The sequence below is a fragment of the Oryctolagus cuniculus genome, chromosome 8 (genome assembly GCF_964237555.1).
Source record: "Oryctolagus cuniculus chromosome 8, mOryCun1.1, whole genome shotgun sequence".
NCBI lineage: Eukaryota > Metazoa > Chordata > Mammalia > Lagomorpha > Leporidae > Oryctolagus > Oryctolagus cuniculus.
The window spans coordinates 13,297,886-13,324,196 of NC_091439.1; the positions used below are offsets into that span (position 1 = coordinate 13,297,886).

The window sequence follows — 26,311 nt, forward strand, 5'->3', positions numbered from 1 at the left end:
GGGACAGAGAGAACTCCCACTCAGTAGTTCAAATCCTCAAATGCTTGACACCCAGCCAGGAACCAGGGAGTCAATCCCAGTCTCCCACCTGAGTGGCAGAGACCCAACTACTTGAGCGATCACCTGCTGCCTCCCAGGGTGTGCACTAGCAGGAAGCTAGAATCAGGAATCGGAGCTGGAAATTGAACCCAGGTCCTGTTGATACAGGATGTAGGTACCTTAACCACTAGGTTAACCCGCCACCTCCCATTTATTGTTTTGAAATTTTTAGAAATTAGACTTTATTTTTTGTAGTTTTAGGTTCTCAGCAAAATTGAGCAGAAGGTACAGAGAATTCCCATACAACCCCAGCCCCTACAACATGCGTAGCCTATCCCGTTACTGTCACCCTCCACCTCCCGACTGGTACATTTGATACGACTGCTGAACCTATCATTTTCATCCGAAGTTCATGGTTGACACTGAGGTTCACCGTTGGTGTCACAACCTATGGGTTTGGACAAACATCATGTATCGGGCAGAGTAGTTTTACTTTCTGGGAATCCTCCGTGCTCCAACGAGGCTAAATTTTAAGGAGTGAAGAGAAGAGGGAAAGAACACAGTGTGCAAAGCAGAAGCTCCACCCAACTCCGAGGCAAGTTCGTCCCCAAGTTCAGCGGCTCCAGCCGCGCCATCTCCCCAAGTCCCGGTCAGAACAGGTTCCTCCTCCTTTTGTTCAAGCGTCAAGCAAATGGGTTTCCTGTTGACACGGGAATGTTGTGGAAGGGCAGGAAGAGGCCAAGCCACCTCCTCTTTCGCCCGCTTCCTATCCCGTTTATTTATCTTGTGCACGCTTGTTTTGGTCGAGCGGGTGTTTCCAGCGTGCGCGGCGGTGGGACGGCCTCCGTGGTCGGTGACCCCTCCCCGAGGAGGCGAGGCCCAGCTCGAACCCGCCCGGTCCCGGGCTGGACCGCGGCGCGGCGGGGCGGGGACGGGCGAAGAGAGAGGGCGAGCGAAAGCCCGGGGCGAGAGAGGCCGCCGGTGCGCCGTGAGGAGGCGGGGACACCGCAGCTCCCGCCGCCGCAGGTGGAGTTCACTGAGGGGGCCGTTTCCTCAGCCGCCGCCGTCACCGCAGCCCGGCTTCCCGGCCCCGAAGGTGCTGGCGTGCGGCACCCGGGGCCCGCTGTCGCCGGCTGCGCCGCCGCGCCTCGCCCATGGCTGAGGGCCGGCGGCGGGAGGACGACGAGGAGGAGCTGCGCGAGCGCCGCGAGCTTGGGGGCCCGCGCCGCGCCCGGGGCCGTGCGTTCTCCGGCCACTCGGCCGCAGGTGAGGGCGCGGCGGGCGCCGGCGGGCTTGGGGCGGGCGGGTACGGAGAGGAGGGCGCTGGCGGGGCCGCCGCAGGTCCTGCCGGGGGCGGCGGCAGCCTTCTTACCCGTCCGGATGGGACCGGCACCTTTAACTCTGGAGGGAGACCGAGAGAGAGGAGAGAGGAAGGTAGAGCAGCCTTTCCATTCTCAGCCTCACTTTCGGGTCGAGCCCGAGGAAATTCAAAAGGGTCTCCACCTGCCAGTGGCCCGGGAACCGAAACTCCCCGACGTTTGCGTGCAGACTGAATCCCGGCGGTAGCTGCAGGCTTGGAATTAGTGGCCTGGGCGATTCCTTATCTCGGGATGAGTCAGAGGCCGGTGGGGCGCTTGCTGGCGCTGGCTGCCGCGGTGCACAGCGACCCCTCGGGACGGATTGGCCTCCCCGGCCGCAGCCAGGTCAGCCACGTGCTTTGCACTGAGTCCAAGCTGGCGTCGGCGACCCGGCGACCCTTGGACTTCGGACCTGGGGTTTCCGCCCCGCCCCCCAGGCCGGAGCTCCGCAGTTTTCTATAGGACTTGCTTTTGAGTTACTTTGTGAGCACACTCTCTTTCCCTAAGCCCCATTACACTGAAGTCCAAAATCCAAGCATGTCACAAGGCATCGTTTCCGGGCCTGATACTGTGTTGTTTGTGCGCACACAAGCAACACGGATCTAACAGTTGGACGCGTAATTGGAAGCCTAAGTGTAGATCCAATTCTTTCCTCTTGTGGTGCCTTCTTAATCGAATATAATGGAGAGGAAATTCTTTGGCCTTTGGTTCCAGCTGGCTGAGCCCAGTTATCTGAAAACAAGAAGGAAGGACAGACCTCGGGGATGGTGACAAAAGGAGAGGAGGAAGTGAGAAAGACCGGGATGAGAACGCTGGTGGAGAGTTGCTGTAGAGAGAGGGAGGTGGTGAATGCCCCAGCCGGCTCTGAGCAGCGCTCTCTGCGGCACCCTTGGCCGCTAAGAAGAGTTGGTAGAGAAAATCTTGGATCCGTGGGGAACAGACGCGGCGGGGTGTGTGTGTAGGAAGTGGGATAAAAGGAAAGAACTTGAGCGGAACGTGAAGGAATAGTCAATTTGACGCCCTTGGTAGAGTCCTGGAAGCTTACAGAAAATTCCTTATGCCCATTATTAGGACTTTTCATCAAGATAAGGCATTTGACAGTCTACATAAACACCAATTGTTTTGGAAATAATTGATAGTTTTGTTGGGTGTAAACGTAGGCCTTGTGAAATAATGGGTAATTACCAGTGTAAGTAAATATTTCTTGCAAGAATACAATGAAGGAATATTAGAAAGATGAACCTGCCTTGAATTCCTGATTGAAAACAGCGTAGGCTTGCTTGGATGCCTATAACCTTCAGCCAAAAACTGAACCCCATACTCTATTTAAAGGACTGTTTCAGAGTCCAGACTACTTAAGACCCAGATGAATGTTTATCATTTAGTTGCAATATTCCAAGGCTGGTGGAAAGACTATTTTTGTAACTTGTTGTTTACCAGTTCCATAACTTCCCAAGGCTGGCAAAGGGTTTTCTAGGTTCTGTGATAATGTTTTGCTGAGACATGACATTGTATATACTTTTTGCACTCAGAAATCAGTGTTCCCAGTTGGCTGTTTATGTGCCCCTTTTCACCACAGGGTGAGGGGGCTGCGGTATCACGGAGTGGGTAGAAGGTTAAACTTGCAGTTTGGGCTTTTATTTGGGGGATAAATTATGGAATGGTTTACATGGCAAGCTGTGCTTCTCTTTCCCCTAGTCAGTTCACATGTTTTTCAGACACCATCACATTCCTTACCAAGCTTGGGCATTTGTTGGTTATGTCTGTGCTGCCGTGTTGTTCTCTGAGTGAGAGTGTCAACGGATCCAGGGGCTTCATGTTTCCTCTGCTGCTTTGTAATCTTTCCTTTTCCTGTTCTCAACATTCACTCCCACCTCACCTCTATGCAGGCTAAAGATTTTCCTTGTCTTTGGTCTCACCAGACTAGATATTGTAAACTTGGGGTTTATGGACCTGAGGGACTCTGTGAACCCTGCTTTCACTGCCTGCTAAATTTAGGTGGGACTGTGCAAGGGCATCTATTTATTTTTGCAACACACATATGTATATCAGTATACAGCATTTGTAAATTATAAAGTGAAAACTTTTCTAAATTCATGACCAAGACGAGAAATTGAGTATTAGCAGTTCCTGGCTCCCAGATGTAGCCTTTCTCCTGCCCCTAGAGGTAACCTTGTTTTTTACTTTTGTGATTAATTTCTTTTCTGTACAGTTTTACCAAGTACGTGTGCATCCCTGTACAGTGTTGTGAGCCTTACCTGTTTGTGCATCCCTGTACAGTGTTGTGAGCCTTACCTGTTTGTGCATCCCTGTACAGTGTTGTGAGCCTTACCTGTTTGTGCATCCCTGTACAGTGTTGTGAGCCTTACCTGTTTTACAACTTCATGTTAGTGGAATCACTATGCTTGGCAGTGTGTATTCTTTAGTTTGTTTTTTTGTTTGTTCAAGATGACTGTTCTTTTAATCAACCCATAAGAAAACAGGTAATAACTTGAAATTATGAAATGTCTTGGAATGAGTTCTTTCCATTTGAAGACCAAGAACTTCAGGCAAGATCTCATCACATAAGGACAGTCCTGGTAGGACACCTTTAGGAGCTACATCTGGGTCTCCCACGTGGGTGCGTGGGCCTGAGTACTTGGGCCATCTTCTGCTGCTTTCCCAGGTGTGTTAGCAGGCAGTTGTATGGGAAGTGGAGCATCCAGGGTGCCCATATGGATGCCAGCACCACAGGCAGTGGCTTTACCTGCTACACCACAGTGCTGGCCCTGATAAATGTGTTTTTAAAATGATGTTAAGAGGGATTGGCACCGTGGCTCACTTGGCTAATCCTCCACCTGCGGTGCCGGAATCCTATATGGGCGCCAGGTTCTAGTCCCGGTTGCTCCTCTTTCAGTCCAGCTCTCTGCTGTGGCCCAGGAGGGCAGTGGAGGGTGGCCTAAGTGCTTGGGCGCCTGTACCCTCATGGGAGACCAGGTGAAGCACCTGGCTCCTGGCTTCGGATCAGCGAAGCTCCGGCTGTAGCGGCCATTTGAGGGGTGAACCAACGGAAGGAAGACCTTTCTCTCTGTCTCTCCCTCTCATTGTCTATAACTACCTGTCAAAAAAAAAAAAAAATGATGTTAAGAATATTGGAGGGCCAGCGCTATGGCATAGCGAGTAAAGCCACCGCCTGCAGTGCCGGCATCCCATATGGGTGCCGGTTGAATCCTGGCTGCTCCACTTCCGATCCAGCTCTCTGCTTTGGCCTGGGAAAACAGTAGAAGATGGCCCAAGTTCTTGGACCCTTATACCCACGTGGGAGACCCAGAAGAGGCTCCTGGCTTCAGACTGGTGCAGCTCTGGCCATTGCAGCCATTTGGGGAGTGAACCAGCGGATGGAAGACTCGCTCTGCCTTTCCTTCTCTCTCTGTAACTCTGACTTTCAAATAAATAAATAAATCTTTTTTTTTAAAAAAAGAATATTGGTTTGTATAGTTACAATTTCATCTTTCAGTATGGGATGATAGTTGATTTGGTGCTTGCCTTCATAAAATATTAAAATATTTTTATTTCTCTAGCATTTAAAATAAGTTATATTTTTAGTCTGTTTCTAGTTTTTTTTCTTTTAAAAAAATGTTTTTTTTTTTTTTTTATCTACTTGGAAATTGTGTGACAGAGAGGGAGAGATTTCCCATCTTCTGGTTTACTCCTCAAATGCCCACAACAGCTGGGAATGAGCCAGGCCAAAGCCAGGAGCCTAGAACTTCATCCAAGTCTTCCACATGAGTGGCAAGGGATGAAGCCCTTGAGCCATCATCTGCTTCCTCCCAAGGATTCATTAGCAAGAAACTGGATCAGAAGCGCAATAAGCAGCACTCAAATTGCCACTGTAATGTGGGGTGAGGGCATCCTAAGAGCAGCTTAATCCATTGTGCCTCAGCTTTACTCCTATAATCTTCAACGTGATGCAAAAATAAACGAAAAGTCCAGTTGACTCTTTGCAGAATTGTAGGAGCAACCAAGTGCTAAGGATCAGTTCACTGAAAGTTAGTTCTTTTTTGTTTACTTATTTGAGGGGGACAGAGTGAGAGAGAAAACTCCCATCTGTTGGTTCACTGGCCAAATGCCTACAGCATCTGGGAGCCCAGGGATACAATCCAGTTCTCCCATGTGGGAGACAGGAGCCCAACTTGAGCCATCACCACTGCCTCCCAGGGTTACCATTAGCAGGAAAGTAGAGCTGGACATCGTACTCCCTCTGATGTGGGATGCAAGTGTCTTAACCACTACACTAAATGCCTGCTCCTTAGTGAAAAGTAATCCTGTAGGAATTCATGGCTCATGAGATTTTTCTGGGCAGGTGTAGGAAGGATCCCTGGGGAGCGGAGAGTGTACCATTGTTTCAGTTTCAGCTGCTGCTGCTAAAGATTGTGAATCTATTCTGTGAAATATTCACTGTGGTTGGTAATGTCCAAGATCCTAATTGCCTGATTTGATACAGAGTAGCAGTCCTGAGAACACTCTTTTTTTTTTTTTTTTTTTTTTTTTTTTTGACAGGCAGAGTGGACAGTGAGAGAGAGAGACAGAGAGAAAGGTCTTCCTTTGCCGTTGGTTCACCCTCCAATGGCCGCCGCGGCCGGCGCGCTGCGGCCGGCGCACCGCGCTGATCCGATGGCAGGAGCCAGGAGCCAGGTGCTTTTCCTGGTCTCCCATGGGGTGCAGGGCCCAAGCACCTGGGCCATCCTCCACTGCACTCCCTGGCCACAGCAGAGGGCTGGCCTGGAAGAGGGGCAACCGGGACAAATCCAGCACCCCGACCGGGACTAGAACCCGGTGTGCCGGCGCCGCTAGGCGGAGGATTAGCCTAGTGAGCCGCGGCGCCGGCCAGAACACTCATTTTTAGTATGTTCCCCCGGGTGATAGAGATGCTACTGGATCACAAGGGGTGATGCTTTTTGCAAATTGCTGTAATTAAGAGCGAAATCACACCCAACATGGAGGCTTAAATTCTAAGAAATTGTTCTTTCAGTAAATTTGGCCTTTTGAAAAGGCCTGATGAGAGACCATGAGATAAACATGGAGATTCCCACCGACTAACACAGGGGACTTAGTGTCCATTGTGGGCTTCCTCAGCAGCTTAAAGGATTTCATGGCTGATTGACGCAGCCCAGTGTTTAACATCAGCTTCGTTCTGTGTGGTTGATTTTCTTCTTTGTATCACTAATTGAATGTTCTTCATCTCTTTCTGTGCAGCCAAGTTTGGTGTGTTAGTGCCAGTGTGTTAGTTACTGCTAGGCAAGGGTAGGGGAGAATAGGAGGAAGATGGGGTGACCAGCTCTTCTTAATGTTCCTGGCATTGTCCTAGCTTTTACAATGGAAAGTTTCCCATCCCAGGAAATCCTTCACTTGAGGGCAAATCAGGATGGCTAGTCTCCCGAGTGGAAGGACAGCTTGCCCCTGACCTTGGAGTGGGGGAAGGGAGGATAAAGGCTACTGATGCTTATGCCAAAACCACTGCTTCTGACTCATGCTTTTTTCATTCAACACTGTTTGCATGATTTATTCATGTGGTTACATGTAGCTGAAGTTTGTTTTCATTGCATCAGTATACCATATTTTGTCTGTTATTGTAAATAATTAATTTGAGAGACAAAGAGACAGAGAGAGCCACACACAGAGAGTTCCCATCTTCTGGTTCATTCTTCAAATGCCTGCAACAGCCAGGTTTGAGGCCAGCCTAAAACCAGGAACCAGGAACTCAGTCCAGGTCTCCCATATGGGTGAGTGGCAGGAACACAAGTACTTGAGCCATCACTGCTGCCTCCCAGGGTCTGCATTGGCAGGAACCTGGAGTCAGGAGCCAGAGTTGGGAATTGAACCGAAGCACCCCTATGTGGGACATGGGTATCTTAATCACTAGGCTAAACACTTGTACCCTGGAGCCTCAACTTTTGTTGGTTATGTATTATAAATATCATCTTCCATTCTGTGGCTTATTTTTCATTTGCTTTATGGTTTCTTTTGACGTGACAGTTTGTTTTAATGTAGATTCATTTGTGAATCTTTCCCTTTATAAATTATCTTCCCCTTCTCCCTTGATTAAGAATGTTATCCCTAACCCAAAGTCATGAAAATATTCACCTATACCTCATTTCTTGAGTCTTAAAAACTTTGTGGCTATTTTTTTAAAAAAATATTTTAAACAATATTTTTATTTATTTGAAAGGCAGAGTAATAGAGGAAGAGAGACAGAGAGCTCTTGTCTGCTGACTTACTCCCCAAATGCCTGCAGACAGCCAGGGCTAGGCCATGTCGAAGCCAGGAGCCTGGACCCAAGTACTTGAGCTGTTCTATGGCTGCTCCCCAGGATGCACAGTAGTAGAAAGCTGAACTGGATGGTGGAACTGGGACTTAAATCCAGGCACTGTGATATGGGATGTGGGCCTCCCATGGGCGTCATAACCGCTAAGCCAAGTGCCTGCCCCTGTAGCTTTCTTTGGGGAGAAGTGTCCTAGCTGTCCTTAGGCTCTCAAACAGAACTAGAGCAGATTTATGTCACTCCTCCGCAGGGCAGGTATGCAAAATGGTGGCTCCTCCCCGAGATAACCTGGAAGAGTGGCAGCCGAATAATAGGGCCTAATAAAATAGGAAAAAATGTATTTTAATGTGTTTATGGTCAACCCAGGAAGGATTGACACACAGATGGTCCCTGCCTGACTTGATGACAGTTTGATTTACCAATTTTTTGACTTTACAATAGTGTGACAGCAGTAGGCATTCGGTAGCAACTGTACTTTGGATTTTGATTTTCCCCGTGCTGGTGATACATGGTAAAGTCTTCATCAATGCTGGGCAGCAGCTGCAGCTCCCAGTCAACCCTGTGATCCTGAGGGGACATAGCTGACATGCTGTAGTGTGCTGTGTTGCCAAGCTATGATATTCAATAGGGTAGGTGTATGTAGTGCATTTTTGACTTGGAATATTTTCAACTGATTATGGGTTTATTGGGATGCAAGTCAAAGAGCATCGGTGACTGTTGGCTTTTGTGCCTTGAGTAAAATAACTTCAATATGATCAGTTTAAGGGCACAGAATAACAATCATGGTGTTTGCCACATCTCAGGTGGTTCTCATTTACATATTTATATAATTTCTATATAGGTAAAATTTTATATTTTATAAATATATAGTAATAACATAAAATGTATTATGTACATTTATATATAAATATAAATAAAATAGATTTTATATTTTATAATTAAAAAAAAACAAGGCTCAGAAACTTGCTTAAGGTCCCTCAGCTGGTATTTGGTATGGTATATGGTTTATGGTATGGATTCAGCTTGAATCCAGGTCTTTTTTTAAGTGAAAGTCTGTGTTTTTCTAGGCCATCACGCTGACTACTAGTAGAAGTCGGTTAATGTTGATGCTCCAAACACTTATACCTGTATGTTGGCTGCTATATTTAGCAATACTTCACTGTATCTGGTAGTTTTTGGCTTAGAAGGGCTTACACAACCTCATTTAGTTTGACTTTTACAACAACCTGAGAGGGGAGTCTTCAAGCCTTATTATTCCCACTTTAAAGATGTGTAAACGGAGTCTCAGAGGTGCTAGAAGACTTCATCTAGAATCACACCACTACAGATAGCTGCAACTCAGTTATGTCTGCTGTGTGTCACAAGTCATAAACTAGGATTTCTTTTAATTTATACACTTAGCATTCCAGCTCATATTCTTCAGAGCTTCTCTCTAGTTAGTTGGTTTTGAGAATTGCATTCGTTTTTCTGGGCTTCCAGTTTTTTTTGTTATTGTGATTCCAAAATTATTTAATTTATTTTGAGAAAGTTATTTTAAGTCCCATGGAAACTGGACATATTTATATGTTATTTAAAAATGCTGCACTCACGAGATTCTTTAAGTGGACCTGTCTGGTTGACCCCGTCAATATAATGAATGCAGAAAATACTGGGAATAGAAAGAGACATGAGACAAAGGCTCCCTGCTTTTATAGAGAAGACTAATACACTTTACTTTTTTTTTTTTTTTTTTTTGACAGGCAGAGTGGACAGTGAGAGAGAGAGACAGAGAGAAAGGTCTTCCTTTTGCCGTTGGTTCACCCTCCAATGGCCGCCGCGGCCGGTGCGCTGCGGCTGGCGCACCGCGCTGATCTGATAGCAGGAGCCAGGTGCTTCTCCTGGTCTCCCATGGGGTGCAGGGCCCAAGCACTTGGGCCATCCTCCACTGCACTCCCTGGCCACAGCAATAGAGCTGGCCTGGAAGAGGGGCAACCGGGACAGAATCCGGCGCCCCGACCGGGATTAGAACCCGGTGTGCCGGCACCGCAAGACGGAGGATTAGCCTATTGAGCCGCGGCGCCGGCCCTAATACACTTTAAAGAAGAGAACTAGGCATATTAAGTAGTGTATTAGGGCCGGCGGTTACTGTCAAACGGACGCTAACACAAGAGGACCAGACTCTTGGTTCATTTCTTGGCTCTCCAGTTGCTAACTTCCTGACCTTGGACACGTTACCTCAGCTCTCTGCTTTCCTTCTTTACTCATAAAGTGGAAATAATAAGAAAGCCTATTGCATAGGGCTCGAGGATTAAATTAATTTGTGTGTGTGTATATGTATGTGTGTATATATATTATATAAATGTCCTGAGAACATGGCCAAGCACACAGAGTAGGTAACTACATAGTTATTACTGTTTATTTCATGTCTACTTTTTGTTTATTGTTGTTAAGATATCTGACCCTTTGTTGAGTCTGTGCTTTTCTTCATTTGGGAATAGTTTTGGCTTCATGGTGGCAGAGGAAAAAGGGTAAATCTGAAATTTCACCATTTAATAATTCAGTGTAGTTGCTTTGCTTTGGAGTTCTTGCAAATCTTGGAAATATCTTGATCGCGTAAGACCCCAAATACTTAGATTAGTTCTTCATTTGGTGATGCTGAGCTTTACCTTTTTATTTAAAAAAAATTATTTTTTGTTTTTAACTTATTTGAAAGACAGTTATACATAGAGTGGGAGAGACAGTCTTGCACTTGCTGGTTCATTTCCCAAAGGGCTGCAATGGCTGGGGCTGAACCAGGCCAGAGCCAGGAGCCCAGAGCTTCTTCCAGGTCTCCCAAGTGGATAGCAGGGGCCCAAATACTTGAGGTCATCTTTTGCTGCTTTCCCAGGCACATTAGCTGGGAGCTGGATCAGAAATGGGGCAGCTGGGACTCGAACCCATTGCAGGTGGTGGCTTAACCTGCTGTGCTACAGCTCTGGTCCCTGGGCTTTTATCATCACAAATGAAAAGCTAATTTTTGTGATACCAGCAGTGATGTTCGAAGTGCTATCAGTGTAACAGAGGTGAAGTTGATGATTTTACAGCCTACTTTTGAGCAGGGTGCATCCCTTCATTCTGTTTTTTCCCTTTCTGACATTGTTCATGGAGCACTTCTACAGCTTCATTGGCATGTTACGATCTGGGGGCGATGTATTCACTCTGTTTTCCCTCAAGTCAGTGCAGCTTTGCCTCCAATGGTACTTAGAGATTAAGTCTATGAATGCTTGGCTCTGATGCTTTCTGTCTCCCTCTCTCATTAGCATTGTAGCCATCAGCAGTTTACAGCATCTTTCTGGGCCTTAGTTTTTGCTTTATTAAATGAAGGCATGAGGCTTCCAACTTTACATTTTATGAGTCTAGGAGACTAGAAGAAAGTTAACTTCTGACTTGGTTTATAGAAGTTTGCCAATGTGCTGAATTAGATCTTCCTCCTGGCTTCCTTCTGAACTCCTTCATCCGTGAAGGAGAGGCTGACGGCACAGCAGGCACAACTCTGCCTCCCTTGGAGAGGTCCATTACCGTAGCATGAGTTGTCCTGCAGGCCCCCTCTGTAAAATTAAAAAAAAAATTTTTTTTTAAATTTGAGAGGCAGAAAGAGATAGGAAGAGGTAGAGGGAGAAAAATAGGAAGGGAGGGAGGGTGAGAATGGGCATGAGAGAGTTTGCCTCGTCTGCTGGTTCACTCCCAAATGCCTGCCAATGCCCTGGGCTGCAGGCTGAGGCCCAGAGCTGGGAACTCAGTCTGGGTCTCCCATGTGAGTGACAGGGACCCAGTGTGCATTAGCAGCAAGCTTAAATTGGAAGTGGAACTGGGACTGCAACCCAGGCACCCCAGTATGGGTTGTGGGCATCCCAAGCAGTGTCAACTACTCGGCCAGATGTCTTCCTCATTGTAGTATTTGTTTAAAGAGGAATACTTACATAACATTTTTGGGAATTCTTTTACATGGGAGAGATCATTAATTTTTAATCCCTCCCTCTGTTTTTTCAGTGTTAAAGGTATACATTGGAATTGCCTTTACAAGTTCAATTCCTCTACACGAATCCTATCCAGAATATCAGTGTGTGCTGATGTGTAGCATTTACTTTCAAATTAGAAGCAAAAGGCATGAAATTTATATGTCTAATTGAAGTGACCTATGCCTGAGACTCATTCACAATAGAGTATCAGTAGGTACAAATGACTAATATAAATTCCTTTCCAGTTTTGGAAATGGAGAGGAAGCTAGAGTAGGAGAGGAATTTGAAAAAGCACTGGACTAGGATAATCACATGACATCGAGTTGATATTTATTGCACACTGGGTGCCAGGTAATATTCCAGTTGTTTCACATGTGTTTTTCTCATTTAGTCTGCTTACCATTCCTGTGAAGTAGGTGTGACTGTTTCCTTCGGTTCACCGAGGAAGATGTTCTCCAGGTCACATAGCTGGTGAGTGACAGAATGGGCTTCTGTGGCACAGACTCCTAGTTGCCTGCTTCTTCCTTAGGAAGTGGAGCTCCTATAGTTTGGGGTGTGGCGGTGTGCTCACCCATGAAGCTTGAGTGTTCCTCAGAAGGAGCTGACTCAGCTGTACGGAATGCCCTTTCTCCTTACCACCTACCAGGAACAAGGATGTGTAGCTTTCAGTAGCCATCCTGGGCCATGAAGTTACCTTGAGGACGGAAGCCAGGCGCTGAGAACGGTGGGGCGGAACAATAGATGGAATCTCAGTCTTTGATGATTGTAGAGTCACCAAATGAGTTTTGATTGCCTGGCTCTTCCTTTGAGGAAAAATACACCCTGCCTTGTTTAAGTCACCTTATCTTGGGCTTCGGTAATTGGTAACTGAATGCATTTCCTAACTGATGGACATTCTCAGTTGATCTTGTCTCCCTCCACTTACCCTACACTATAATGCATCTTTTTTTTTTTTTTTTTTTTTTTTTTTACTATAATGCATCTTGTCAACATGAGGTTACCCTGGCTTACCTAGAGTCTTGTTCCTATTCTCTGAATTTTTATTATTGTGTGACCATGGACAAATCTCTTAGGTTGTATGACACCCACCCTCCCTCCCTCCCTGCCTCCCAGCTTTTGCATCTTGGAGATGGGAATTGTGCATCTTTTCTGTAGCCTCATTATGGGGAACATGCTTGTAAACTCATAAGAGTGGTTTATAGTTCTTGAAGGGTGTTGGGGTCATCCTTGGACAAGTTTAAGGGTGTTGGAAAGGAAGCCTATTGAATCTGAAAACACAGTCATCTGGTTCTGTCATCTTGCCTAGTACCAGCTTAATTCAGAATAAATGAATAGGAGCTGTGAAGGGAGGTGCTTTTGTTCCTGCCCTGATGCAAGCAAGCAAATCAAGAATTGCATTGTTTATGAGCTCTGTATTGCATTCCAGGGCTGCTGCATGGCATTGCAAGTTCATTTGTTTTTCAATATGGCTGCCTCCATTGTACTGGAATTTTATTTCTGGAAGATAACATTAATCAGAGAGTCATCATAGTTGAAGATAAATGCTAAATACTTTTTCTTTGAGGTCTGGCCAAGAACAAGGGTCACAGAAGAAAGTGCTTCCATAAGAGGTAGAAATCAGTTTTTCTGTCAATCAGTGTCACCATTTCCAAATAGTTCACATAACACTGGAAAGCTCCCAGCATGGGGCTCACCCATGTACATGATCCCTTACTACCGCACCCCTTATTTGTTCATTCCTTCCCAAGTGCCCTCCTCAACATGCAATGCTAGCTTAGTGGGGACAACTGGAGCTATCTGGAGATTGCTTGGTTAAGGTATAACTATCTCCAGTGCAGGGAGTGGCCAGTAAATGGAATTCACCTGGAACAAGGAGTGTTACTGCAAGTTTTAAAATGTGCAGGCTTGCATTTGAATATTACTTTTAATTAGATGCATAACAGTGTGAAATGCCTTAACATCACAAACAACATTTTATCTTCCACCTCTTCTAATCCTATTTTCTCTTCATAGAACATTTCTGGAGGTATCCCACTTTATAACATGGCACAGTATCTCTCATATTTTTGTAGCAGTAGGAACCCTGAACAGAGTTTCTCTAAACTTTAATATGCCTACAGATCACCTGGAGATCTCGCTGAAGTGCAGGCCCTGATGAGTAGGTTTGGGGTGACCCTGAGACTACATTCTCAGAAGTTCCAGGTGCTGTTGCTGCCAGTCTCTGGTCCATGCTGTCGGTAACAGGGCCTGCAGTGACCTCTGCTGTGGGCAGGGCAGCAGACTCACCTGGGTGTGTGCTCGTGACCCCACCCTCAGATTTCCTTCCTCTTAATTACTTCTGGAATATATGCTGAGCAACAGGATTTTTGAAGTTTTATGTGAGGTGAGAACCACTGGCTTACTACCCTATTGAAAAATATGATGTTGAATAATTTCAGTGTAATATTTTATAAACTGAACATTTTATTTATTTTTTAAGATTAATTTTTTAAAAGATTGATTTATTTTGAAAGAGTTACAGACAGAGAGGGAGAGACAAAGAGAGACAGATCTTCCATCTGCTGGTTTGCTCCTCAGATGGCTGCAAGGGCCAGCACGAGGGCAGGCTGAAGCCAGGAGCTTCATCTGGGTCTCCCATGTGGGTGCAGGGGTCCAAGCACTTGGGCCATTTTCTGCTGCTTTCCCAGGCCATCAGCAGGGAACTAGATGGGAAGTGGAGCAGCCGGGATAAAAACTGGCACCCAAAAGGGATGCAGTTGCTGCATGTGGTGGCTTTACCCACTATGCCATGAAGCCAGAGATACTCCCATGCAATGATTTACTGCCTGGATGGCTGCAACAGCCAGAGCTGAGCAGGCTGAAGCCAGGAACCATCCTCAACTGCTTTTCTAAGGCCATTAGCAGGGAGCTAGATTAAAAGTGGAGCAGCCATGGCCGGCACCGCGGCTCAATAGGCTAATCCTCCACCTTGCAGCGCCGGCACACCAGGTTCTAGTCCCGGTTGGGGTGCCGGATTCTGTCCCGGTTGCCCCTCTTCCAGGCCAGCTCTCTGCTGTGGCCAGGGAGTGCAGTGGAGGATGGCCCAAGTACTTGGGCCCTGCACCCCGTGGGAGACCAGGAGAAGCACCTGGCTGGCTCCTGCCTTCAGATCAGCGCGGTGTGCTGGCCGCAGCACGCTGGCTGCAGCGGCCATTGGAGGGTGAACCAACGGCAAAGGAAGACCTTTCTCTGTCTCTCTCTCTCATTGTCCTGTTAAAAAAAAAAAAAAAAAAAAAAAGTGGAGCAGCCAGGACATGAACTGGTGTCCATATGGGATGCCAGAGTGAGAGGTAATGGCTTTACCTGCTATGCCACAACGGCAGCCCCTAAGTTGGATGTTTAAAAAAATTATTAGTAATTGACATGATGACTTTTAGTAAACCAAATTTAGTAAACCAAATCCTCTGTGCATTTTTTCTTTCCTAGCTTACTGACAAATAAAAATCGTATGTATTCAAAATGCATATGTCTTTATATATACATTATGAAATTATTATTAAAATCAAGTTATTAACATATCACCTCACATATTTCCCTTTCGTGTATATGTAAGAATACTTAGAAATCTCTCAGAAATTTCAAGTATACAATACATTGTTAGTGCCTGTGCTCACCATGATGACTGCTACATCTCCAAAACTTACTCATCTTGCGGATGAAAGTGTGTACCCTTTGACCAGCATTTCCCATCTCTTCTATCCACTGTACCCTCTCCCTGTAGTCCCCAGTAGCCACTCTACCACTGTTTCTATAGTTTTTTGTTTTTTTGTGTGGGGGGGCACTATTGGTCTTTCTGCATCTGTCTTATTTCACTTAGCATAATGGACTCTAGGTTTATCCACGTTGTTTCAAATGGCAGGATTTTCTTCTTTTTAAAAGGCATTTGGTTCAGTGGTTAAGTCACTACTTGTTTTTTTTGTTTTTTTGTTTGTTGTTTTTTTTTTTTTTTTTTTGACAGGCAGAGTGGATAGTGAGAGAGAGAGACAGAGAGAAAGGTCTTCCTTTTGCTATTGGTTCACTCTCCAATGGCCACCGCAGCTGGCGCACCGCGCTGATCCGAAGGCAGGAGCCAGCCAGGTGCTTCTCCTGGTCTCCCATGTGGGTGCAGGGCCTAAGGACTTGGGCCATCCTCTACTACACTCCCGGGCCATAGCAGAGAGCTGGCCTGGAAGAGGGGCAACCGGGACAGAATCTAGCACCCCAACCGGGACTAGAACCCGGTGTGCCGGCACCGCAAGGCGGAGGATTAGCCTATTGAGCCGTGGCGCCGGCTACTTGGTTTTGAGTCTCTGCTACTCTTCTTACGATCCAGCTTCCTGCTAATGTGCATCTTGGAAGGCATCAGGTGATGGCTCCAATACTTGGGTCCCTGACACTTATGTGGGAGATCTGGGTGGAGTTCTGGGCTCTTGACTTTGGCCTGGCCCAGAACTGGCTGTTGTGGTCATTTGAGCAGTAAACCAGCAAATGGGAGATCTGTCTCTCTGCCATTCAAATAAAAAAAAATGCCAAGTAACATTCCATTGTACATCACTTAGGTTGTTTCCATTAGGTGGTTTGCTATTGTGAGTAATGCCTCAGTTATCATGAGAATGCAGATATCTTTTGAAGATAGATTTTTATTTCCCTTGGATGTATACCCAGAAGTAAGGTTGCTGGATCATTTGGTAGTTCTGTTTTTAATTTTTTTGAAGGTTTATTTAATTGAAAAGCACAGTTGCAGAGGCAGAGAGAGAAAGAGAGCTTCCACCCACTGGCTTACTTCCCAAATGGGCGCAATGGTCAGAGCTGTGCTGATCCAGAGCCAGGAGCCAAGAGCTTCTTCATGGTCTCCCACGTGGGTGCAGGGGCCCAAGCACTTGGGCCATCTTCCACTGCTTTCCCAGGTCACAACAGAGAGCTGGATTGGAAGCAGAACAGCTGAACTTGAACTGGTGCACATATAGGATGCTGGTGCCACAGGCCAGAGCTTTAACCCGCTGCACTACAGCACTGGCTCCTTATTTTTAATTTTTTTTTTTTTTTTTTAGAGAAACTTCTTAGTGTTTTCTGGAATGATTGTACCAATTTACATTTCCACCAACAATGCAGGAGTTCTCTTTTCTCCACATTGTGGCTAATACTTATCTTTGGACTGTTTGATAATAGCCATCCTAACAGGCATGAGATAATTTTTTTAAGGCTTATTTACTTTAAAGGCAGAACCACACACACACACACACACACACACAGATGTTTCATCCGCTGGTTTACTCTCTGAACGACCACAATGGCTGGGGCTAGCCCAGGTTGAAGCCAGGAGCCCATAACTCCATCCTGGTTTCCCATGTGGGTGGCGGGGGCCCAGGTACTTCAGCCGTCATCTGCTGCTGTACCAGGCACTTTAACAGGGAGCTGGATCAGAAGCAGAGCAGCTGAGACTCACACCAGTCCTCTAGTATGGGATGCTGGTGTTGTAAGTGGCAGCTTAACCATGTATAATGGGCATTATTCAATCTTTCTATTACAGACAAAATTGGTTCTGGATAGAGAATAGTATAGTGAACTGCCGTTGGAGAAAGTGGAGGGCACTGTGTTAGTTTGAGCTTGTGAGAAAGAGGCCTGTTCTGCTACTTTGAACTGATGGAGGTTTATTCTACATATATACAGGTTGTGGCTCAGTTTGTCTCTTCCATGGCTTCTGGAGGTACTGAGTGATTAGCTCTCTTGTTTTTCTCACAGTCTCCCCCAGAAGGAGGCTCTAAGTATATTGACCAACCACAGTCCTGGCCCCTTTATCTCCCAGGTCTATGGCATACCTATAGGTAGCTGCCTTTTCAGACCCATCCCAGGTACCTTTGCTGGGGCAGGATGCTAGAGTCTTGGGGTACCCACAGTGACTCCTTGTGTCAGGTGGGACCTTGAGGTGGCAGTGTGTAGGGATGTGTATATGTGTGTGTGTGGTAGAGGGTGTTATCCTGAGGTTTCTCAGAATGGAGCGAGGGTCTGCCAACTTCAGGCAGACTCCATGCATACATACCCTCAAACACTCTACAGTGGGAGTTTCGTGAGATTTTATTCATTGTTATATCCGTGTAACTCAGGACAATGCACAGCAGGTATGTTCCGTACTTAGGCTGTCAAATAAAATATTAATGAAATTTTTTTAATAACATTTTATTTGACAGGCAGAGTTGGGGGGCAGGCGGAGGGATCTCCTGCCAGCTCAATCACTCCCCAAATGGTTGCAACAACCAGGGCTGGGCCATACTGAAGCCAGGAACCTGGATCTCTATCCATGTCTCCCACGTGGGTGCTGGGGCCCAAGCATTTGGGCCATCATCCAGCTGCCTTCTCGGGTACCATTAGCAGGGAGCTGGATGGGAAGCGGAGCAGCCGGGACCAGAACCAGTGCTCTGATAAGACATGCCGGCTCCCGAGCCATGGCTTAACCCACAGCACCACAACTAGTCTTGGATTAAACAAAACAAAACAGAACCTTAACCCAGCACTTGCTTATTTTTAGCTCAGTTACATTTTATTCTAACCGGACTCCTTACCACGCAAGGTTGGGAAGCCAGCCCCTCCTCTTCCTGCGGCCCACCCTGTTGAGGGGAAACCTTACGCAGTCATGCGCTAGGACGACACGTTTTCCAGTTTGCCCGCTAGTCCCCCGAGTTTTACATGTGTGCCACCTGGTGCCAGAAAGAGGGCCAGCCCCTGGCTTTGACCTGCGGAGCGGTTCGTGATGGCCAGTACGGTGTGCAGAGGCCGTCCCAGCTGCTTTCCCGGGGGCTCTTAGTCGCGACCTTCAGGCGGCCATGTGGGGCCTCGGGCTCCTGGGCGCAGAGGTCTGTCCTCTGGGGCCGGGGACTCACAGCTGAGGACCCCCGGGACCTGGCCGGCAGGCGCCAGACGCCCCTCTCCGGGGGAGCGCTGTTCTCGGTGCCCGCGGCCTGGAGTCTCGCGAGCTGCTGCCATCTTGGGTCCGAGTGAATGGCATTGTCCAGTCGCAATACAGGTGTGGGGAAGGCGAATCTTCAGGTAAGGAGGGAGACACCAGGAGGATGGTAGTGGGCTTCAGGAATGATTGTACACAGGTGCTGCTTTGTTTTAAAAGCCCCGCTTCCTTGGGGCGGTTGGCATTGTGGTTTAGTGGGTTAAGCCGCTGCGGGCAGGTGCGTACAGGCACGGGTTGGAGTCCTGACTGCTCCACTGCCGACCCAGCTCCCTGCTGCTGAGCCTGGGCCCCTGCGCCCCTGCGCCCCTGCGCCCCGTGGGAGACCCGGGAGAAGCTCCTGGCTCCTGGCTTGCCGCACCTTTGGCCCTTTTTGGCCATTTGGGGAGTGAACCAATGATGGAATTTCTCTCGTTTTTCTGTCCCTTTCTCCCTCTCTCTGACTTTAAATGAAATAAATTTTTAAAAAAGATTTACTTATTTGAAAGGCAGAGTTACAGAGAGGAAGAGAGAGGGAGGTCTACCATCCGCTGGTTCACTCCCTAATTGGCCGCAACGGCCGGAGCCGCGCCGATCCAAAGCCAGGAGCCAGGAGCTTCTTCCAGGTCTCCCACGCAGGTGCAGGGGCGCAAGGACCTGGGCCATCTTCTGCTGCTTTCCCAGGCCGAAGGAGAGAGCTGGATTGGAAGTGGAGCAGTCGGGACTCGAACCAGCTCCCATATGGGATGCTGGCACTGCACACAGTGGCTTTACCCACTGTGCTACAGCGTGGGACCCCGAAATAAATCTTAAAAAATAGAAAAAGCCCCACTTCCGCCCCACTGCTCAAGGGTGGGCATGGATGGTGAAGATGTTTCTGAGAAAGAATGGAGCAGAGCGGCAAGAGGAGGCCCAAGTCCAGTGTGGGCGGACTTTATGTGACTTGGCAAAGGAGTTTTCCGGGGGCGCAGTGATCCTGGACATTTAAACTTCATCCTGCATTAGAGCACGTTTGCTATGAGTGTCAAACATGGCACATACTTACTAGACATTCCAGCAAACCTTTCAATAGCTTCTTGAGCGTTGGGGTTTTGTGAACCTTGCAGAACATAATTTGGTGTTGACCACCTCATGGAGTTCCAATGAATGTTTAATGAAGATAAGGAAGAATTAGGGGTTTTAATTCCAGTATTCCTGCATTCTTTTTAGATTGAGTCCCTATCTTTCTTACATACATAGTAAGTTTTTTAAAAAGTACCAACTTTTTTTTAAAGATTTATTTATTTATTTGAAAGTCAGAGTTACACAGAGAGGAGAGGCAGAGAGAGAGAAAAAGTACCAACTTTTTAACATACCTGAGCAAAATATTTTATCATTCATTTATTTAGTGCTTAATGTATGAGGGCCTCAAAAAGTTCATGGGAAAAATATTAAGTGCATGTATTTCACAACTTTTGCGCCGAAGTTAACCTTTTAATCTTTTAATTACATTTTTTGTGAACTCTTTGAAGTTCTCTCATATGGGAGGAACTCTGTAATCCTAACAGCCCTTGCAAGGCAGGGTTTTTTTTATCCTGCTTTTAAGATGAGAAAAGTGGGGTAAAGAGAAGTTAAGTTGAAGTTCGATTCTCTATCATCTATCATCTTCAGTAAAGTTTATTTAGTTTTACTTATTTGAAAGGCAGGGAGGGAGAGATCTTCCATCTGCAGGTTCACTCCCCAGATGCCTGCAACAGCCAGACCTGGGCCAGGTGGAAGCCAGGAGTCTGAACCTCCAACTGGGTCACCCACTTGGATGGCCGGGCCCAAGTGCAGGAGCCATCTCAGCCATCTCCCAGGATCTGCATTAGCAGGAAGCTGGAGTCAGGACTAGAGTATGGAATCAAACTCATATACTCAGATGTGGGTGGGGAACAGCTGGCCATGGCTATATAAAGTGTGAACTTATTTGGCCTGGTTCCAGCAAGGCAACCTCAGATGGGACTTGAAATTCAATAAATCCATAGCAGGCTAATTTTTAAGTTGGTAATTTTGTATGGCCTATGAGTGAATGATGATATAAATGTCCAAATGAAAAAAAAAAATCCAAATGAACTTTGTTCCTTCCTCTGTACCCTGGGTCCTTACTTCCTGTATTATTGAGATTTGAGAGTTTATTCTGTGTTCAAATCCTTTGTTGGATATGTGATCTGAAAATACTTTCTCCTAGTCTGCAATTTTTTTTTTAAGATTATTTTTATTTAGGCTGGTGCTGTGATGTAGTGGGTAAAGCCACTGCCTGCAGTGCCAGCATTCCATATGGGTGCCGGTTTGAGTCCAGCTGTTCACTTCTGATCCAGCTCTCTGCTGTGGCCTGGGAAAGCAGTGGAAGATGGCCCAAGTCCTTGGGCCCCTGAACCCATGTGGAAGACCCAGAGGAGGCTTCTGGCTCCTGACTTTGGATCGGCGCAGCTCCGGCCGGTGTGGCCAATTTGGGGAGTGAACCAATGGCTGGAAAACTTTTCTTTCTTTGCCTCTGCCTCTCTGTAACTCTGCCTTTCAAATAATTAAATAAATAGATCTTTTAAAAATTTTTTTTATTTGAAAGGCAGAGTTATAGAGAGAGGGGGGAGACAGAGACAGAGACAGAGATCTGCCATCTGCTGGTTCACTCCCCAGATAGCCGCAACAGCCAGTGCTGGGCCAGGACAAAGCCAGAGCTTCATCCGGGTCTCCCACAGTAACTTTATAAAGTCTGTGTTATTTATCATGTGACATTGGAGTTTGTTTCCTTAGTTTGTCAGCTAGTGACTGGACAGAATTTATCTTAAATGCTCCGAACCTGTCGCTCCCCCTCTTCATGGAGGAACGACACTAAACCCTGCCTAGGCTTCCTATCCGAGTCACGGCACCATTATGTCGCTCCCCCTCTTCGCGGAGGAATGACACAGGACCCTGCGCTGTTCTTTTGTCTGCTCAGCCCTTCCCGGGTTTGCTGCTGGTTCTTACAGGGTTGGCTACCGTCCCTTCCACCTCCGTGGAAGGGCGGTTCCCCCTGCCACCTTCCCCACTTCCGCAGGGGAGCGGCACACCGCCGGCCGGCTCTCTCGGGGGCTGCACAGGTGTTCCTTCAGATAGATGTTCCTGGTACATGTTGTTTCTCTCCTCCTTTATAGTCCTCTTCCACCAATCCCAACTCTGCTACCCACACGCTGAGTACGCTGCTCTCCTCCAATCAGGAGCAGGTCCTGCTGTTTATTGGTTGAACTGGAGGCAGCTGTGTAGAAGCTGTTTCCTCCTCTCCCAGCGCCATATTGTGGGAGAGCAGATGCATAGAATAAGTCTTAATTCCAGTAACAGTCTAGTCTGAGTTGCTCCCCACAGAACCCAAAAAGAACCTTCTGGTCTTTGCAGGTGGGCTCCGTGCTGCATGTTATGCACCTCCAATGCTTAGCCAGGCAGCTTAGTTTCCCTCTAAGCCTTGATCTACTGCTCTGGTATGGCCTGAGGTGAGAATTTAGGATCTCCTCAGATCTTTTCTGAGCATGTGCCCCCTGTGGTAATACAGCTGGCCTTCTAGATTCCCAGGGCTGTGTGGGAGTGTTTCAAAGTCCTTGCTCCCCAAAGCATCTCATTCTGCAGCCTTTCCTCAACCTTTTACGTTGGTCCATTGTTTGGCCCAGCTGTTATCCTCATGTAGCAGCAAATGATGTATTTATTTGCCTGTAAATGTTTTTAGCAGATGCCCCGGCTGGCCATGTTAGCACTAGGAAAGTTCCAAATTGGGTGGGAGAAAGGCAGGTCTTCTGTGCTGACCTTCCTGGGACCCACCAGACAGGTCAAGTCAAATGATTACAGTTGTTTTTGGATGAAATCCAGTCTGCTGTCTCTGATCGTTTCAGTATCAGGAATGTACACTGATGTTTTTAAGTCTACTGCTGAGCTGGGGATTGGGGGAAGGGACCCGGAGCAAGTTAAAATGCCAGAGAGTTTGCTGTTCTACTCAAAATCTTGATTACATATTTCATCAATTGCTGAAAGCTTTTGGTTGGTTTCTGGAGTTATGACAAAATTGATTCTGCCAGGTTTTTTTTCTTTTTCTTTTACTGGATGGTCTTTTGGAATTCCTTACTCTGCCCAAATAAATGTAGCTTTTTGAAAATGAGGGCAGGTATGAGGAGTGGGTTAAGATGCCAGTTGGGATGCCTGAAGTGAAGTCCCACTTCCTTCTGATTCAGTTTCCTGCTAATGTGCCTGAGAGACAGTAGGTGATGGCTCAAGTACCTGGGTCCCTGACCTCAGTGGAGTTTTTGCCTTCTGACTTTGGCCTGGCTCAGCCCCAGCTGTTGTGGGTATTTGGGAATGACCCAGTAGATGGAAAATCTCTTTCTCTCTCACTCTCTGTTGCTCTGCTTTGCAAATAAATAAAAATAAATGAACAAGCATTAAAAGATACTAGATTTTTTAAAAAAATAAAGTAAGATTGTCAGTTTTTTTTTAAATGAACAAATCAGCCAAGTTTTCCTTAGAAAATACCAGAAGACAAGGTAGGCTATACCCATTTTTGAACATTTCTCCTGCATCTTACAGTGACATTATCAACTTATTTCTTCTATAAAGAAGAACCTCACTTGGCTGGTCACAGAACTGTGCTCAAGACCCCTTATTCAAACCTTGCATGGACAGCAGCTTCGTTTTCTCAACTCCTGAAACACTTTGTTGCTTATTTTACCTTTTAATTTGAGAGGCAGAGAGAGGCTCCTTTCTGCCAATTCATTCCCCAAATGCCCACAGCAGCTAGGGCTGGAGGCAGGAGCTGGGTGTGCAATCTAGGTCTTTCATGTGAAACCTAATTAATTGAGCAGTCACCACTGCCTCTCAGTGTCTGCTTTGGTGGAATGCTGGAATCAGGAGCTGGAGCCAAGGATGGAACCCAGACACTGCAATTTGGGATGCAGGCATCTTAACCCCTAGGCTAAAACACTTGCTCCCACTTTGTTGCATTTTTAAGACATGATTTCCAAGGGCTATCTAACCTGAGGGACTCTAAATCCTCTTTGTTGTCAGTGGCTCAGGAGCTTTGTTGTATTATCCAATACAAATAAATCAGTCATGTTCAAAAGCAATGTATGGTTAATACTCTGAGGAGTGGAATTGAGGAGGATTTAGAGCGTGTCACTTTATACTTTTGTGTTGTCTGAGCTTCTTGCAATAATTATTACTTTAGAAATTACAAGAAAGAAAAGTAAATTAAAATTCAGTAAGAAATAATTGCCTGGCAGCCGAATGTATTTTTTGCTTATAATATAGTATGTCTTTAAACTTTTCCTTAGATGAGTTACTTTAATGATTATAGCATCGAGACCAGCGCCGTGGCTCACTTGGTTAATCCTCCACCTGTGGTGCCGGCATCCCATATGGGCACCGGTTCTAGTCCTGGTTGCTCCTCTTCCAGTCCAATTCTCTGCTGTGGCCCGGGAAGGCAGTGGAGGATGGCCCAGGTCCTTGGGCCCTGCACCCACATGGGAGACCAAGAGGAAGCACCTGGCTCCTGGCTTTGGATTGGTGCAGTGCCGGCCATAGCGGCCATTTGGAGAGTGAACCAATGGAAGGAAGACCTTTCTCTTTGTCTCTCTCATTTTCTATAACTCTACCTGTCAAATAAAAAAACAAAACAAAATGATTATAACAAATACTGTGCTGTTGATAAATGATTGGTAAATCATTCAAGGAAATGATGTTTCTTTTGAAGATCAATTTTCATAAAACTGATTTATCTGTTTTCATATTTGATCTTATGACATTCACTTGTTTTCATGAAAGCTACAATTACTTGAAAAGCACATCCTCATTTTAACCAAGCTGTTGAAAAGTGTTTAACAGAATCAAAACCTACCCTTTGCATTCTCTGCCTTATTTATCTCTGCATTTTATCTACATTTGGTGGCTCAGTGAACCTATTCTAGAGGTGTAGATTCAGGAGACAGACATGCATGCATTTTTAAAAAATTCTTATTTTATTTGAAATGCAGAGAGACAGTCTGAAAGAGATCTCCCATCTTCTGGCTCACTCCCCAAATGTCCATAAGCAACACTCAAGGGTGGGCCATGCCAAAGCCAAGAGCTGGGAACTCAATCCAGGTCTCTCCCATGTGTGTGAGTGGCAGGAATCCAATTACTTGATTTAGTACCTGCTGCCTCCCAGTATGCATTATTAGCAGAAAACTAGGATCAAGGAGCAGGGCAGGACTCTAGGCTAAGCATTTCTAATACTGGATGCAGGTATCCCAAGTGGCTTAACCACTACTATGCTAAACACTTGCCTCCCTCCCAGCCCAAGAATACTCATATTCTGATGTTCAGCCTCTCACTAGTCAGCTATATTATCTTGATTTTCTCTCTCAGAAAATATATATATTATTCAATTTTATATGCATACTATTCAAGAGGTAGAGTATCAGAGAATTAGAGAGAGAGAGAGAGAGAGAGAGAGAAGGGCAAACAGATTTCCCTTCTGCTGGTTCACTCACCAGATGCCTGCAAAGGCTGGGACTGAGCCAGGCTGAAACCTGGAATCAGGAACTCAATCAGGAACAATCCTTGTCTCCCATGTGAGTGGCAGAGACTCGACTACCTGAGCCATTATTGCTCCCTTCCAGGGTCTGCAATGGCAGGAATGGAATCTAGAGCTAGAGCTGGGAATTGAACCCAGGCACTCTGATATGGGATGTAGATTGAGTACAGATGAGCAGTGAATTAATCACCAGGCCTTATGCCCTCCTCAGTCTCTTCAGATTCTGTATCAACAGTGTGAAGCGTTTAGACTCAGGGCCCAAGCTGTCGTCGTCGTCGTCGTCGTCGTCTTCTTCTTCTTCTTCTTTTTTTTCCTATTTTTTAAAAAAGATTGATCTATTTATTTGAAAGGCAGAGTTGGGCCAGCACCATGGCTCACTAGGTTAATCCTCCGCCTGCGGCACTGGCATCCCATATGGGCACCAGGTTCTAGTCCTGGTTGCTTCTCTTCCAGTCCGGCTCTCTGCTGAGACCCAGGAGGGTAGTGGAGGATGGCCCAAGTGCTTGGACCTCTGCACCCACATGGGAGACCAGGAAGAAGCACCTGGCTCCTGGCTTCGGATTGGTGCAGCGCTGGCTGTAGTAGCCATTTGGGGAGTGAACCAACGGAAGGAAGACCTTTCTCTCTCTCTCTCTCTCTCTCTCTCTCTCTCTCTCTCTCACTGTCTGTAACTCTACCTGTCCAAAAAAAAAAAAAAAGGTAGAGTTAGAGAAGGAGCGATAGAGGGAGGGAGAGATCTTCCATCCTCTAGTTCACCTCCCAAATGGCCACAACAGTCTGTGCCAGACCAAACCCTGGAGCCTGGAGCTTCTGCCGGTTCTCCCACTTGGGTGCAGGGATCCAAGCACTTGAGCCATCTTCTACTGCTTTCCTGGGTGAATTAGAAGAGAGCTGGATTGGAAGTAGAGTAGCTGCGACTCAAACTGGTGTCCAGCAAGCCATGGTGCCAGCCCCTCACTGTTTTTGTAAATAAAGTTTTATTGGAACATAGCCATGCTCATTCATGTATATATTGTCAGTTGCTGCTTTTGCCCTACATTTGAGGACCAAATTGTCCTGCATCTGTTAAGTAGTTAAAACAGAGTCTGTATTGCCTGCAAGACTAAAGTATTTACTGTCTAGCTTTTA

At 46.5% G+C, this 26,311-nt stretch overlaps 1 protein-coding gene across 13 annotated transcripts in view; it reads left to right on the forward strand.

Annotated features, from left to right (window-relative positions):
• The first annotated feature begins 941 nt into the window (after positions 1-941).
• Positions 942-26,311, forward strand: part of SH3D19 (SH3 domain containing 19) — a 200,959-nt gene continuing 175,589 nt past the window's right edge. For 4 of the 13 annotated variants that reach the window (XM_051819350.1, XM_017347299.2, XM_051819351.1 and 1 more), the window contains exon 1: positions 946-1,305. Coding sequence is in view for 5 of the 13 variants with exons in the window: in XM_051819352.2 (XP_051675312.1) it covers positions 1,194-1,305 (112 nt within the window). In the remaining 8 variants the exon portion in view is untranslated. Of the gene's footprint in view, positions 1,306-26,311 lie in introns of all 13 variants that reach the window. The other 9 variants (XM_008267339.4, XM_070047425.1, XM_008267341.4 and 6 more) reach the window with 4 other exon arrangements.